Source organism: Oncorhynchus mykiss, chromosome 12 (genome assembly GCF_057628025.1).
Source record: "Oncorhynchus mykiss isolate SJ-2025 chromosome 12, ASM5762802v1, whole genome shotgun sequence".
Classification (NCBI taxonomy): Eukaryota; Metazoa; Chordata; class Actinopteri; order Salmoniformes; family Salmonidae; genus Oncorhynchus; species Oncorhynchus mykiss.
This window is the reverse complement of record NC_143033.1, coordinates 35,909,173-35,924,875: the sequence shown is the minus strand read 5'-3', so window position 1 is coordinate 35,924,875 and position 15,703 is coordinate 35,909,173. Positions and strand designations below refer to the sequence as shown.

Below are 15,703 nucleotides of genomic sequence, written 5' to 3'. Positions count from 1 at the left end.
ACCCGGTACTCGATCCTGCACCTTAAATTCTGCTGCCTTATGTACACTCATTGAACACCGGTCACTTTTTAATAATATTGCATGAATGGTTTTACACACTTTATGTAAATATAAAATGGTGCCGGAAGAAATGGCAGCAGTTTTATGGGTGCCCAAACAATTGTGCCGGGATTCTTCCGATGGCGTTTAGGAGTACACCACATCAGTCACTGGCTTTATCAATAAGTGCATCGAGGATGTCGTCCCCACAATGACTGTACCTACATACCCCAACCAGAAGCCATGGAAAGCTGCTGCTTTCAAGGTGCGGGACTCTAACCCGGGAGCTTACAAGAAATCCTGCTATGCCCTACGACGAACCATCAAACAGGCAAAGTGTCAATACAGGTCTAAGATTGAATCATACTACACCGGCTCCGATGCTCGTCTTATGTGGCAGGGCTTGCAAACTATTACAGACTACAAAGGGAAGCACAGCCGCGAGCTGCCCAGTGACACGAGCCTACCAGACGAGCTAAATCCCTTCTATGCTCACTTTGAGGCAAGCAACACTGAGACATGCATGAGGGCATCAGCTGTTCCGGATGACTGTGTGGTCACGCTCTCCGTAGCCTACGTGAGTAAGACCTTTAAACAGGTCAACATACACACGGCTGCGGGGCCAGACGTGTGCTCCGGGCATGTGCTGACCAACTGGCAGGTGTCTTCACTGACATTTTCAACATGTCCCTGATTGAGTCTGTAATACCAACATGTTTCAAGCAGACCACCATAGTCCCTGTGCCCAAAAGCACTAAGGCAAACTGCCTAAATGACTATAGACCCGTAGCACTCACATCCGTAGCCATGAAGTGCTTTGAAAGGTTGGTAATGGCTCACATCAACACCATTATCCCAGAAACCCTAGACCCATTCCAATTTGCATACCACCCAAACAGATCCACAGATAATGCAACCTTTATTGCACTCCACACTGGCCATTCCCACCCGGACAAAAGGGACACTTATGTGAGAATGCTATTAATTGAATACAGCTCAGCGTTCAACACCATAGTACCCTCAAAGCTCATCACTAAAGCTAAGGATCCTGGGACTAAACAACTCCCTCTGCAACTGGATCCTGGACTTCCTGACAGGCCGCCCCCAGGTGGTGAGGGTACGTAGCAACACATCTGCCACACTGATCCTCAACGCTGGAGCTCCACAGGGGTGCGTGCTCAGTCCCATCATGTACTCCCTGTTCACCCACAACTGCATGGCCAGGCACGACTCCAACACCATTAAGTTTGTAGACGACACAACAGTGGTAGGCCTGATAACCGACAACGATGAGACAGCCTATAGGGAGGAGGTCAGAGACCTGCCCGGGTGGCGCCAGAATAACAACCTATCCCTCAACGTAACCAAGACTAAGGAGATGGTTGTGGACTACAGGAAAGGGAGGACCGAGCACGCCCCCATTCTCACCGACGGGGCTGTAGTGGAGCAGGTTGAGCGCTTCAACTTCCTTGGTGTCCACATCAACAACAAACTATAATGGTCCAAACACACCAAGACAGTCGTAAAGAGGGCACGACAAAGCCTATTCCCCCTCAGGAAACCAAATAAATTTGGCATGGGTCCTGAGATCCTCAAAAGGTTCTACAGCTGCAACATCGAGAGCATCCTGGTTGCATCACTGCTTGGTACGGCAATTGCTCGGCCTCGGACCGCAAGGCACTACAGAGGGTGGTGCGTACGGCCCAGTACATCACTGCCTGCCATCCAGGACCTCCTACACCAGGCGGTGTCAGAGGAAGGCCCTAAAAATTGTCAAAGACTCCAGTCACCCCTGTCATAGACTGTTCTCTCTACTGTTCTCTTTTTACTGTTTTATTTTTTTACTTACCTATTGTTCACCTAATACCTTTTTTGCACTATTGGTTAGAGCCTGTAAGTAAGCATTTCACTGTAAGGTCTACTACACCTGTTGTATTTGATAAATGTGACAAATAAACTTTGATTTGATATACTGAATTCTAGTCCTACTCATCCTATATAACTACTGCTGTACAGACATTTTCTATTTATATGTCTATACACCAGTATTTATTTATTTATTTAATAACATTGCTCGTTCTGATATAGGTTGTAAATAAATCAATTGTATGTATTGCTGGGTGTTACTGCACTTTTGGAGCTGGGGAAACAAGCATTTCGCTGCATCTGTGATAACCTCTGCATATGTGTACGCAACAAATAAACTTTGATTTGATCCTAGATCAGCAATAATAATCTTGAGAAACTATGAGCACCAGCTCTACACTGGTCTCTCTCTTCACTTTTTGGTAAATGCTGTTTGTTGTCTTATTTGTTTAGTTGCTTGTTTGTGTGTTTAGCTGTAAACAGAAGCTGTATGCGGTGAAGTTGCCCAACACCAGCATCATCATACCATTCCACAACGAGGGCTGGTCATCCCTGCTCAGGACTGTACACAGCGTGCTCAACCGGTCCCCCCCTGAGCTCATTGCTGAGGTCATACTGGTGGACGACTTCAGCGACAAAGGTACACTGAGACATGCATGGATCCACACACACACACACACACACACACACACACACACACACAGTGTATACACTGTCCCTCTGTGTATAAGTGACTCATTTGTTTACCAGTATGTTTGCTGAGGGTTGTCCCGCAGTCATTTATTAACAAGGCCTAGACCAAGACTGCAGCACTAGAGCCTCCGTCAGCAGCTGAGCTCTTCCCTTTCCAGCCCCTCTCAGCTCAGCCTTCACCATGCAGTGTTTAATTAATCTTTAATTATCTCCACCGCCACCCCAACCTCATTGATGGATGTGTTTTCCATTTCCATCACCTCTTAAGGAATTAATTGTTCAGTTCCGTTAAGTTAGGTGCAAAGACATGGCATGAATTTGGACAAGTCACTGGTCCTTTGAGTTTGTATAAGTCATGTTCTTCATACCTTTACTGCATGTGTGTGTGTGTGTCACCATTCAAAAGTTTGGGGTCACTTAGAAATGTCCTTGTTTTCGAAAGAAAAACACATTTTTTTGTCCATTTTAAAATAACATAAAATTGATCAGAAATACAGTGTAGACATTGTTAATGTTGTAAATGACTATTGTATCAGGAAACGGCTGATTTTTTAAATGGAATATCTACGTAGGAGTACAGAGGCCCATTATCAGCAACCATCACTCCTGTGTTCCAATGGCACGTGTTAGCTAATCCAAGTTTATCATTTTGAAAGGCTAATTGATCATTAGAAAATCCTTTTGCAATTGTGTTAGCACAGCTAAAAACTGTTGTCCTGATTTAAAGCAGCAATAAACTGGCCTTCTATAGACTAGTTGAGTATCTGTACGCATACGTAGATATTCCATTATAAATCAGCTGTTTCCAGTTACAATAGTTATTTACAACATTAACAATGTTTACACTGTGTTTCTGATCAATTTGATGTTATATTAATGGACAATAAAACGTGCTTTTCTTTCAAAAACAAACATTTCTAAGTGACCCCAAACTTTTGAACATGGGTGTGTGGGTGGGTATAGGGACAGTTGAATAAAGATTGGAAAGGTAGGAGGAGGATTCAAACCCATGCCGACTCTGGCATATAACGTGTGCCGGGGTCAGTTAGCGGCTTTAACCACTAGACCACACAGGCCACAAATTACTAGAAATCTTATACAGATCTTGACTTTAATGTCAGTGAGGGGGAAAATCACCTGTTGTCAGGACTGACTCAGCCGCTGGTTAGATGTGGAAGGATTAAAACCAGCAGTGCTGCTGACTGGACATTGAAGACTAGTGTTTGAGTAGGCCTGTTTAAGAAGAATTCTACAGTCTGTTTGTGTTTCCAAACACGGTTTAATCAGTTTGAACTATGGAGTCAATGCACGACTCTGAACTCTTACAAAATGAATCGGAGGTGTATAAATTCTTGCCCACACTTTCTCCCAGAATATTTAATAATGCATTCTGGCTAAATAGAAGAGTGAATATTAATAATGTCTTAGTTATAGGGGTGCAGAATATGTCAGGCCATCATGTGACCTACACACTGCAGTGCAATGTACAAAGACTGTAAATGGTATAGGTCACATACTATAGACTTTAGCGTGGGGTTGCATAGAGCCTACAGTGCTGCTGAATCACGCACACCGTACTGTATAGCTCCTTCTGACACAGAGCTGTGAACGAGTCATATTTGCTCAGGGAAAATGAACAAATGATTATGCTAATGCTGTCCAGGGTCTGATTGCTATTCGGTCCTCTTTATGAAAAAAAAAAAACTTTGGGCTATAATCAATCCAGGTCCTGTGCCAGCCCTGGGTGACTCATTTGCAGCAGTGAGGCCACGGCATTCTTTAAACGCCTCCTCCCACCACCAAGTGAAACCACCTAATTTGTTATTTGGTGGTGATTAGCCTTTCCTACTTTCATATCTTCTGTGGTCGCTAGGTAGCCTGTGTAATGCAGATTTTATTATTTGGATGAATGCACATTGGGGCTCCCGAGTGGCGCAGCAGTCTTAGGCACTGCATCTCAGTGCTATAGGCGTCACTACAGACCCTGATTCAATTCCAGGCTGTATTAGAACCAGCTGTGATTGGGAGTCCAATAGGGCGGTGCACAATTGGCCCAGCGTCGTCCGTGTAAGGGTTTGGCCGGGGTTGGTCGTCATTGTAAATAAGAATTTGTTCTTAACGGACTTGACTAGTTAAAATAATAAAAATGAATGGTTTGGTTACAATTGGCTTTTGCAGGCCATAGGAGATATGGAAAACAATGTAGTACTATTGATGAAACGCATGGTAGGTGTTTGTAATCATTAACTAACCTCTCGGTAGCTATGGTAATTATGCCCTAGTGTACATATCAGTACACAACCAACTGCTGCAACATCTGCAAAATGTTTTCAGCCTTTTGTATCATAAGCAATGTTTGATCATTTGTCTTACCTGTGATCTTCATTTTTGTTTTATTCAACCAAACTTTTCTCTTCCACTTCATTAAGTCACTGCAAAGTCAGTCTTTTGTTGTTGGGCTTTTCAGTATAACTACCATTTAGCGTATGTTTTCAGTATCGAACTGTTTCCCTTGCCCCATCACAGCATTTTCATTTTGAGCATAGTTCATGCTTTCTGCACTAATGAATAAGGGATGCAATGTATATGTTCTGCTGTTCATGTTCCAGACCGAATAAACCATCTGTCTTTCAGTGGATTTAAGGAAATGTAGTATCACAGGATTCATCATGACGATTCATTGCATTTTCACATGACATTTGCAATACCAAATTATTCGTCAGTGCGCGGTAGGTGCATATGGAATTGAAGTACAGTATTTGTCTGAGTGGTTCAAATGAAGAGATTTTTGAACAACATCACATTTTATTGGTCACATACACATGGTTAGCAGATGTTAATGCAGGTGTAGTGAAATGCTTGTGCTTCTAGTTCCAACAGTGCAGTAATATCTAACAATTCCCATCAACTACTTAATACACACATCTAACAAGTAATCTAACAATTCCCCAACTACCTAATACACACATCTAAAGGGTTGGATGAGAATATGTACATATAAATATATGGATGAGCGATGGTCGAGCGGCATAGGCAAGGTGCAGTAGATGGTATAAAATACAGTATATACATGTGATATCAGTAATGTAAGATATGTACACATTATTAAAGTGGCATTATTTAGAGACTAGTGATTGGGTCTCAATGTGGGCAGCAACCTCGAGTTAGTGATTGCTGTTTAGCAGTCTAATGGACTTGAGATAGAAGCTGTTTCTCAATCTCTCGGTCCCAGCTTTGATGCACCTGTACTGACCTCGCCTTCTGGATGATAGCGGTGTGAACAGGCAGTGGCTCGCTTGGTTGTTGTCCTTGATGATGTTGGCCTTCCTGTGACATCGGGTGGTGTAGGTGTCATGGAGGGCAGGTAGTTTGCCCCCGGTGATGTGTTGTGCAGACCGCACCACCCTCTGGATAGCCTTGTGGTTGAGGGTGGTGCAGTTGCCTTACCAGGCTGTGATACAGCCCAACAGGATGCTCTCGATTTTGCATCTGTAAAAAGTTTGTCAGGATTTTGGGTGACAAGTCCAATTTCTTCAGCCTCCTGAGGTTGAAGAGGCGCTGTTACGCCGCCTTCACCACACTGTCTGTGTGGGGGGACCATTTCAGTTTGTCTGTGATGTGTACGCCCAGGAACTTAACACTTCCCACCTTCTCCACTACTGACCCCCCTGACCCCAATGTGGATAGGATTGGGGTCAGGATCATCTCCTTTGTTTTGTTGACTTTGAGTGAGAGGTTGTTTTCCTGACACCACACTCAGAGTGCACTCACGTCCTCCCTATAGGCTCTCTCGTCGTTGTTGGTGATCAAGCCCACCACTGTTGTGCGTCTGCAAGCTTGATGATTGAGTTGGAGGTGTGCATGGCCATGCAGTCATGGGTGAACGGGGAGTACAGGAGAGGGCTAAGCACACACCGTTGTGGGGCCCCAGTGTTGAGGGTCATTGACGTGAAGATGTTGTTTCCTACCTTCACCACCTGGTGGCAGCCCGTCAAATTCCAGGACCCAGTTGCACAGGGAGGGGTTGAGACCCAGGGCCTCCAGCTTGATGATGAGCTTGGAGGTTACTATGGTGTTGAATGCTGAGCTGTAGTCAATGAACAGAATTTTTAAATAGGTTTATTTTTGTCCAGATGGCATAGGGCAGTGTGCAGTGCCATGACGATTGTGTCATCTGTGGACCTGTTGGGGCGGTATGCAAACTGACGTGGGTCTCGGGTGGCCGGTAAGGAGGCGGTGATATGATCCTTGACTAGTCTCTCAAAGCACTTCATGATGACAGAAGTAAGCACTACGGGTGGTAGTCATTTAGTTCAGTTATCTTTGCCTTCTTGGGTACAGGAACAATGGTAGCCATCTTGAAGCATATGGGGACAACAGACTGGGATAGGGAGCAATTAAATATGCACGTAAACACACTAGCCAGCTGGTCTGCGCATGCTCTGAGGTCACGGCTATGGATGCCGTCTTGGCCAGCGGCCTTGTGAGGGTTTTACTCACGTCAGCCACTGAGAAGGATAGGGGGGGGGGGGGGGGGGCTGTGTCTTCGTTAGTGAGCCGCGACGGTTACACAGTATTATCCTCAAAGTGGACAAAGAATGTGTTTGTCTGGAAGCGTGACGTCGGTATCCGTGACGTGGCTGTTTTTGTAGTCCGTGATTTCCTGTGTACCCTGCCACATCCGTCTTGTGTCTGAGCTGTTGAATTGCCTGTACTGGCATTTTGCTTGTTTGATTGCGTTGTGGAGTGAATAACTACACTGTTTATATTCAGCCATATCACCAGACCTCTTTCCATGCTTAAATGCGGTGGATCGCACTTTCAGTTTTTCGCAAATGCCTCCATCATCCACAGTTTCTAGTTAGGGTAGGTTTTAATAGTCACAGTGGGTACGACATCTCCAATGCACTTATTTATAAATGCACTCACCAAGTCAGTGTATAGATCAATGTCATTCTCTGAGGCTGACTGGAACATATTCCAGTCCGCGTGATCAAAACAATCTTGGCGCGTGGCTTCCGATTTGTCAGACCAGCGTTGAATGGTTCTCGTCACTGGTACATCCTCGTCACTTGTACCATGGGCCTCCAAGGTACATATCAGCAAGTTGCTATAATCAACAAACCTATTCATTATTTATGGTTTATCTGTTTTTTCCTTTTGTGTAAGAGGCCTGTACATCTACTCATTGTGCCTGCTGTAGGAACACAGATATTTCCCCTTCGTTTATCATCATCATCTCAGAAGACGCATGCAGAGTACTTTACAGCCAGACTCATTTTCCTATTCCGTTCAGCATGTTCTTAATCTCTCCAATCTCCCTCCCATTACGCTGGTTTTCAGGTGGGGTGTTGTCTCTTTTAAGACGGTGTCTCAGAGAACATGAGAATCACCCTGGGCTCATCAGCTCCAGTTTTAGTCTGTCTCTTTTATAAAGGTCTGCACTCAGACAGACTGTGCAATCAGGAACAGATGACAGGCCGTCAGATGGGGCCTCAAACCAGCATTAAAATATGTGGTGCACTAAAGCAATTATCGTCAAAAGCCAAATGACGCACATTGTCAGACAAAGCCAGGTCAACTTTGGATGCTTTTAAGCTGCCTGTTTTTACTCATATGCCAATTGTTGCCTTCGTGGTACATTTACAGTGCATTCAGAAAATATTCAGACACTTGACTTTTTCCACATTTTGTTACGTTATAGCCTTATTCTAAAATTGATTAAATAGTTATTTTTCTTCATCAATCTACACACAATACCCCATAATGACAAAGCAAAATAAGTTTTTTAGAAATTTGTGCATTTAAAGTAAAATATGGAACTATCACATTCACGTAAGTATTCATATCTTTTACTCAGTACTTTTGTTGATGCACGTTTGGCAGCGATCACAGCCTCGAGTCTTCTCGAAAGTTTTAAGTTCCTCGGCGTAGCAGCACCTCTTCAACCTCAGGAGGCTGAAGAAATGTGGCTTGTCACCAAAAGAACTCACAAACTTCTACAGATGCACAATTGAGAGCATCCTGTCGGGCTGTATCACCGCCTGGTACGGCAACTGCTACGCCCACAACCGTAAGGCTCTCCAGAGGGTAGTGAGGTCTGCACAACATATCACCGGGGGCAAACTACCTGCCCTCCAGGACACCTACACCACCCGATGTCACAGGAAGGCCATAAAGATCATCAAGGACAACAACCACCCGAGCCACTGCCTGTTCACCCCGCTATTGTCCATCCAGAAGGCGAGGTCAGTACAGGTGCGTCAAAGCAGGGACCGAGAGACTGAAAAACAGCTTCTATCTCAAAGCCATCAGACTGTTAAACAGCCACCACTAACATTGAGTGGCTGCTGCCATACATGTAAAAAATGTATCACTAGCCACTTTAAACAATGCCGCTTAATATAATGTTTACATACCCTACATTACTCATCTCATATGTATATACTGTACTCGATACCATCTACTGCATCTTGCCTATGCCATTCTGTACCATCAATCATTCATATATTTTTATGTACATATTCTTCATCCCTTTACACTCTGTGTGTGTGTGTGTATATAAGGTAGTTGTTGTGAAATTGTTAGATTACTCGTTGGTTATTACTGCATTGTCGGAAATAGAAGCACAAGCATTTCGCTACACTCGCATTAACATCTGCTAACAATGTGTATGTGACAAATACAATTTGATTAGATTTCATTTGGAGCTCTGCCAGAGTAACCATCAGGTTCTTGGTCACCTCCCTGACCAAGTTCTAGGAAGAGTCTTGGTGGTTCCAAACTAATTCCATTTTAAGAATGATGGAGGCCACTGTGTTCTTGGGGACCTTCAATGCTGCAGACATTTTTTGGTACCATTCTCGGAGCTCTACGGACAATTCCTTCGACCTCGTGGCTCGGCTTTTGCTCTGACATGCACTGTCAGATTTGGAACCTTAAAAATACCAGGTGTGTGCCTTTCCAAATCATGTCCAATCAATAGAATTTACCACAGGTGGACTTCAATCAAGTTTTAGAAACAGCTCAAAGATAATCAATTGAAACAGGATGCATCTAGGTTTGGAAACTTACCCAGGGGAAATTAACCTGTCTAGCTTGTTGAAATTAACCTGAAATTAATAACTAACCTTTGATCTTCATCAGATGACACTCACAGGACTTCATATTGCACAATACATATATGTTTTGTTTAATAAAGGTCATATTTATATTTAAAAAATCTTAGTTTACATTGGCGTGTTACGTTCAGTAGTTCTAAAACATCTGGTGATATTGCAGAGAGCCACATCAATTTACAGAAATGCGTAGATGTTGATAAATACAAGTGTTATGCATGGAACTTTAGATACACTTCTCCTTAATGCAACCACTGTGTCAGATTTTAAAAAAACTTTACGGAGAAAGCAAACCATCCAGTAATATGAGTACAGCCTTTAGACAACAAAGCAGCCAAAAAGATACCCACCATATTGGGTAGTCAACATTACTCAGAAATAGCATTTTAAATATTCACTTAACTTTGATGATATTCATCAGAATGCACTCCCCAATTCAATGGAATTGCAACCCTCTGCATGCACAGTGCATTCTTCCATCACATTGTAACGGTTTTGACTTGAGGTTATTTTTTATAGGGGTGCCAGGTAGGTTGTGCCTACCAGAGAAAACATTGGTTTCTCCTTTTAGTTTGGGAGGGAATGAGTCCCATCTGGTCCGTCAAGTCTACACCAATACAAAGGACTTATGTAAACGTCAGGAGGGAAATCAACTTTTCATAAACCCTTAAAACATTGAAAAGAACTTCAAAAACAACTATTCTTTTGCGTGGGTTGTATTAGCAACATCAATGGATTACACACACATAATAATATAACACAATGGGTAAACTCTCTCAGGCTACAAAACACACGTTTAACAGCAACAAAACAACCGGAATAGAGAAGCTTCGGGAACACATCCTCAGTCACGTCTCCATCACAAAACCCCCTTTTGCGCAGCTGATGCTGGCTATTTAATTGGGAATTAAAGGGAAAGCACCCTATTGGAAGGAGAAGCACTGAGACGGTTCAGAATAATTCAGGGCCGTCACACACCCCCTCCCCTGGAAAAAGCCGACCATTGCCCTGGAAGGCACATCTTGTTCGGGGAAACCGAGAAAGGTCTCCTCATCACTTTCCTCTACAAAAATTTTCATGACTTTTTGGAGCTCACGCTCCTCAGCTGAGGGGTCACAGGCCTTAAGGTGTGAGACTTCTGGGTCTGGGAATCCGAGAAAAGTCTCCTCACTTTCCTCTTCAAAGATATCCAAGATCTTGCGGCGCTCAATCGCCTCCAATTCCTCAGCCGAGGGGTAACAGGCCTTAAGGCGTGAGACATGGACAACGCGCATATCTTCACCTGTGTCCTCTTTCACCACTCGGTAGTTCAAAGGGCCCATCTGGCATCTGGAACAGTGTTGTATTTTCCTTTCCTGTATTCTACTGCAAAGGTGAACTCTTGCAACCGTAGAGCCCATCTTATGAGTCTGGTGCTTGGTTTGTTGGTCTTGAACACCCACACAAGGGAGGAATGGTCAGTGACCACAGTGAAGTGTCTTCCCTCCAGGTAGTACCTCCACTTTTCCAAAGCCCAGACAACTGCAAGGCACTCTTGCTCGGTTGTGGAGTAGTTCCGTTCTGCTCCATTCAATGTCCGACTGGCGAACGCTAGCACTTCTTCAGTGCCAAGTCCAGTCTGTTGGACTAGGACAGCACCAAGTCCAACATCACTTGCATCAGTGTAAACAACAAAAGGGGAATCAAAGTTGGGATGACCTAAAATGGGAGGTGTGACGAGGTGTCGTTTCAGGGTTTCAAAGGATGTCTGGCACTCTGCCGTCCATAGGAATTTCACTCCTTTTCGCTTCAACGCGTTGAGGGGTTCTGCCACCTGGGAGAAGTTCGACACAAACCGATGGTACCATCCAGCCATCCCAAGGAACCGTTGAAGGGCCTTGAGTGTGGTTGGCACAGGAAAATCTTGTACCGCCTTGGTCTTTTCAGGATCCACATGAATGCCGTCGAAAGACACAATATGGCCAAGGAACTTCAGGGAAGTTTGGCAGAAGTTGCTCTTCTTCATATTCACGGTCAGACCAGCTTCTCTTAGCTTGTCCAACACTGCTTGAAGATCTTGAAAGTGTTGTTCTCTGTTCTGGGAGTAGATAATTATATCGTCCAGGTAGACGAAACAGATCTTCCCTTTGAGCTCACCTAACGCAATCTCCATCAGTCTTTGGAAAGTGGCAGGTGCATTCTTTAATCCAAAAGGCATCACCTTAAAGGAAAACAAGCCCTCAGCACAGACAAAAGCAGTCTTGTCCTTGCTTTCCTGGTCCATCTCAACTTGCCAATAACCACTATTGAGGTCAAGGGTAGTGAACACAACAGCGCCAGACAGTGACTCCAGGATCTCGTGGATGGTAGGAAGAGGATAGGCATCAGTCTGGGAAACATTGTTGGTCTTCCTATAGTCCACACAAAATCTAAGACCACCAGTCTTTTTTGGGATGAGGACAACAGGAGCAGCCCAAGGAGAGGAGGAACGTTCTATTATATCTTGTGTTAACATATCATTAATGAGTCCCTTTTGGATGATTAGCTTCGCTGGGGACAAACGATATGGCTTTTGCTTGATCGGCATTTCCTGTGTAAGGAATATTTTGTGCTTCAGGAGCCCGGTGCGTCCTAGCCTTGAAGTACATACATCAGCATTATTCTGCAGCTGTTCCAACAGCCTTAACTCCTCTGGATGTTCCAGCTGAGCTCTTCTTACAGCCTGTAAAAGGAGATCGTCAGAAGGATTATCAAGGGTTAGTGGTAACGGAGCAACGGCAGAGAAGACTGCCACATTTGAACCCCAATCAGGTAACTTCGTAGCTTCTGATTGGAAGAAATGCTTCTTGCTCGGATTGTATGGAAACCAGTAGCAATTGTGTGCGATATCAATCTGGACACCACTGAAGTACATGAAATCAATTCCCAACACGACAGGAAAAGCAAGGTTCTTGGTTTGTAGGATAACCAAAGGAATCATATAGGAGCGGTTACACAGGCGGAACTCTACCTCACTCCATCCAAGTGGTCGTTTAGCCTCACCATCAGCCAGATAGAGTGGACCTTCTGTCCACGGCTTCAAGTTGTATTGCGGACCTTTAACCTCCTTCCACAGTTTCTCATTGAGCAGTGTGTAGGATGACCCGGTGTCCAGGATGGCTCTTCCTGTCCATGGGCCTATGGACAGGGGTAACACCAGTTGGTGCGGTATGAACTGAAAGGAAGGGGATGTCGATGGGGGGGCGTAGGCAGTGACTCTTGGGATTTCAGCTCTGGTTAAAGCACCCAGAGAAGGATGGTCATTCCTGCGAAGAGAGTTAGGTGTGTTGGCCTGTTGTGATTTGTGGTTTCTGGAAGAGTTTTCTTGATACGGTCTTGGACATGTAGCTGAAGAATGTCCCTTTTGGTTACATCTCCAACAGAACATGAGAGGGGTCTTGGCTGGAGACTCTAGCTGTTGTTGATGGTCTGTCTTGGGTAACTGTTTGGGTGTCCGTTTCTTTCTTTGGTCATATTGCTGTTGGCATTCTCTGTCCTTCTCAAACTGCTGTCCCAAGCGAACCAGTCCATCGACAGTGGTGACTCGTTCTCGGAGTTGACTGGCTAGTAGTGGGTTGATGTTCTTCAAAATCAATTTAATGACCTCTTCCTCCTCAATGCCAGGTTCCCACCTTCTACACAGGGAGTGGTAACCGTATGCAAAGTCACGGATACCCTCTTTCTCGCTTTGCACTCGATTCCTGACTCTGTCTGCCAGCTCATCTGTGTAGTCCTCAGACAGAAATGCAGAGGAAAACTTGGCCTCAAAGTCAGCCCAGGAGGTAGTGGTGAGACGTGCCACATCCCACCAGTCTCGAGCTGTCCCATGCAACACATTCCTCAATGTGGCAAGGAGTTCTTCGTCAGCCAGGGGATTGAGGGCAAGAAAGTCACGACATCTTTCTAGGTACATTAGCGGATCAGGACTGTCATCTTTTTTCCCAAAGGTGGGAAATTGCAATTTAATGGGCATCGCCCCCACATGACGTCTACTCAATTCACCATGAACAAACGAGCTAGGAGGGATTGAGGAAGTAGAGGGGGAGGGCGTTATCGGACAATGAAAATGAACACCAGGATGCATGGTGGATTGCATCCTGCAAGGGGTGGCTGTAGCATGGCCTTGTCTTGGCTCTTCAGAGGTGCCAGCTTGGCCCTCAGTGGTCTGAACAGAAGTGGACACTAGAGAAACTCTGTGTAAGGAGTTGTGCCTAATGGAGGCCATGTCCACAGACACGTCATCCAACATTTTAACACAATTGGAGAGCTCTGTTTGCAAGTGGTCTACAGTGTTAACCATGGGAGAAAAAACAGAATTAACGTCCTTGAGGACCTCAGTGTGATGATGTTGCAGGCGCCATTGGAGAGTGGCAGTGAGTTGGTTTCGTTGGTAGTCAAACTGCCTGTCCATGGCACCAGTAATTTCCTGTCTTCCACTCTCACTGAGCTCTGTCAGCGTGTGGGTTAGAGTGCTCAGTGAGTTTCTGAATTCCATGGCACTCTGTTGTTGCTCTTCCCTCAGACATTTGAATGTATAGTGGATAAGAGTTTGGAGATGTTGTTGAGTCCGACGAATATCAAGGATGTCACCTTGAAGTTGTAAGACTCCCACCTCTGGAGATAAACCAGACAATGGAAGAAGGTTGGGTGTCAGAGGGAGGGCTAGCTCAGTACTTCCACACAGATCCATGTCAATAAGTGAGTAACTGGTTAGACCTCCTGTGGCCTGTGGTTCAGACCGAGCATTCAGATTCCCAGGGCTCTGGCCCAAATCAACTCCATTCCCATTATGATTTGTGTTGTCAGCTTGATGGTCAGAATGGCCCTGTGTATTCCCATTGACAGGTATGAAATGGATGAGCACATTATCTTGGGGTGAATCCATTGTTTTAATTCCACACAAAATATTTGCTTTGGTTAGTTCTCAATGTTGAGCTGTCCCATCTGGGGTGCCATTTTTTATGTAACGGTTTTGACTTGAGGTTATTTTTTATAGGGGTGCCAGGTAGGTTGTGCCTACCAGAGAAAACATTGGTTTCTCCTTTTAGTTTGGGAGGGAATGAGTCCCATCTGGTCCGTCAAGTCTACACCAATACAAAGGACTTATGTAAACGTCAGGAGGGAAATCAACTTTTCATAAACCCTTAAAACATTGAAAAGAACTTCAAAAACAACTATTCTTTTGCGTGGGTTGTATTAGCAACATCAATGGATTACACACACATAATAATATAACACAATGGGTAAACTCTCTCAGGCTACAAAACACACGTTTAACAGCAACAAAACAACCGGAATAGAGAAGCTTCGGGAACACATCCTCAGTCACGTCTCCATCACAAAACCCCCTTTTGCGCAGCTGATGCTGGCTATTTAATTGGGAATTAAAGGGAAAGCACCCTATTGGAAGGAGAAGCATTGAGACGGTTCAGAATAATTCAGGGCCGTCACAACATGTGCAGTGCACTCCATCACATGTACAGCTGATTCTCAAGATCTTGCACACTAATGAGATGCTATTGAGCCCACACTACTACACTGTCTGAGCCAAGGACTACATCCTTTCTGGTAAGTTTTGATTACAATACTGGGTGGGGTGAATATATTTTATTACATGATTTTTTTTGTTAACTAGTAAATAGTAGCCTACAGCAAAGTGTGTTTAAATCATTTTTAACTTGTTACCAATTTCTGCTAGTTAGTTTTTGCTACCATGTGGTGTTTAGCTTGCTTGAGCCTGCTAACTGTTTCCATGTTTAATTTTCAAACATTTTATCTTACAAAGGAGTTTAATTTAACTGCTTAACTATTTATCTGTACATGGAATTGTATTTTATTTATTTCTTTACTCTTTTTTTTTTCTTTACAGGAAAATGCCATGGGCACGATCTAATGTGTGGAGACATTTCACTGCAGCTAATGTACAAAGGACAAGCTGTTTACATTTGCAAATACTGTGCCAAATCATA

General features: G+C 44.3%; 1 protein-coding gene across 1 annotated transcript in view; it reads left to right on the top strand.

Annotated features, from left to right (window-relative positions):
* The window catches only part of LOC110537509 (polypeptide N-acetylgalactosaminyltransferase 10), a 136,926-nt gene that overhangs the window by 50,213 nt on the left and 71,010 nt on the right, over nt 1-15,703 (top strand). Inside the window, exon 4 of the mRNA XM_021623602.3 lies at nt 2,379-2,545. Coding sequence (XP_021479277.2) covers nt 2,379-2,545 — 167 coding nt within the window. The remainder of the gene's footprint in view (nt 1-2,378; nt 2,546-15,703) is intronic.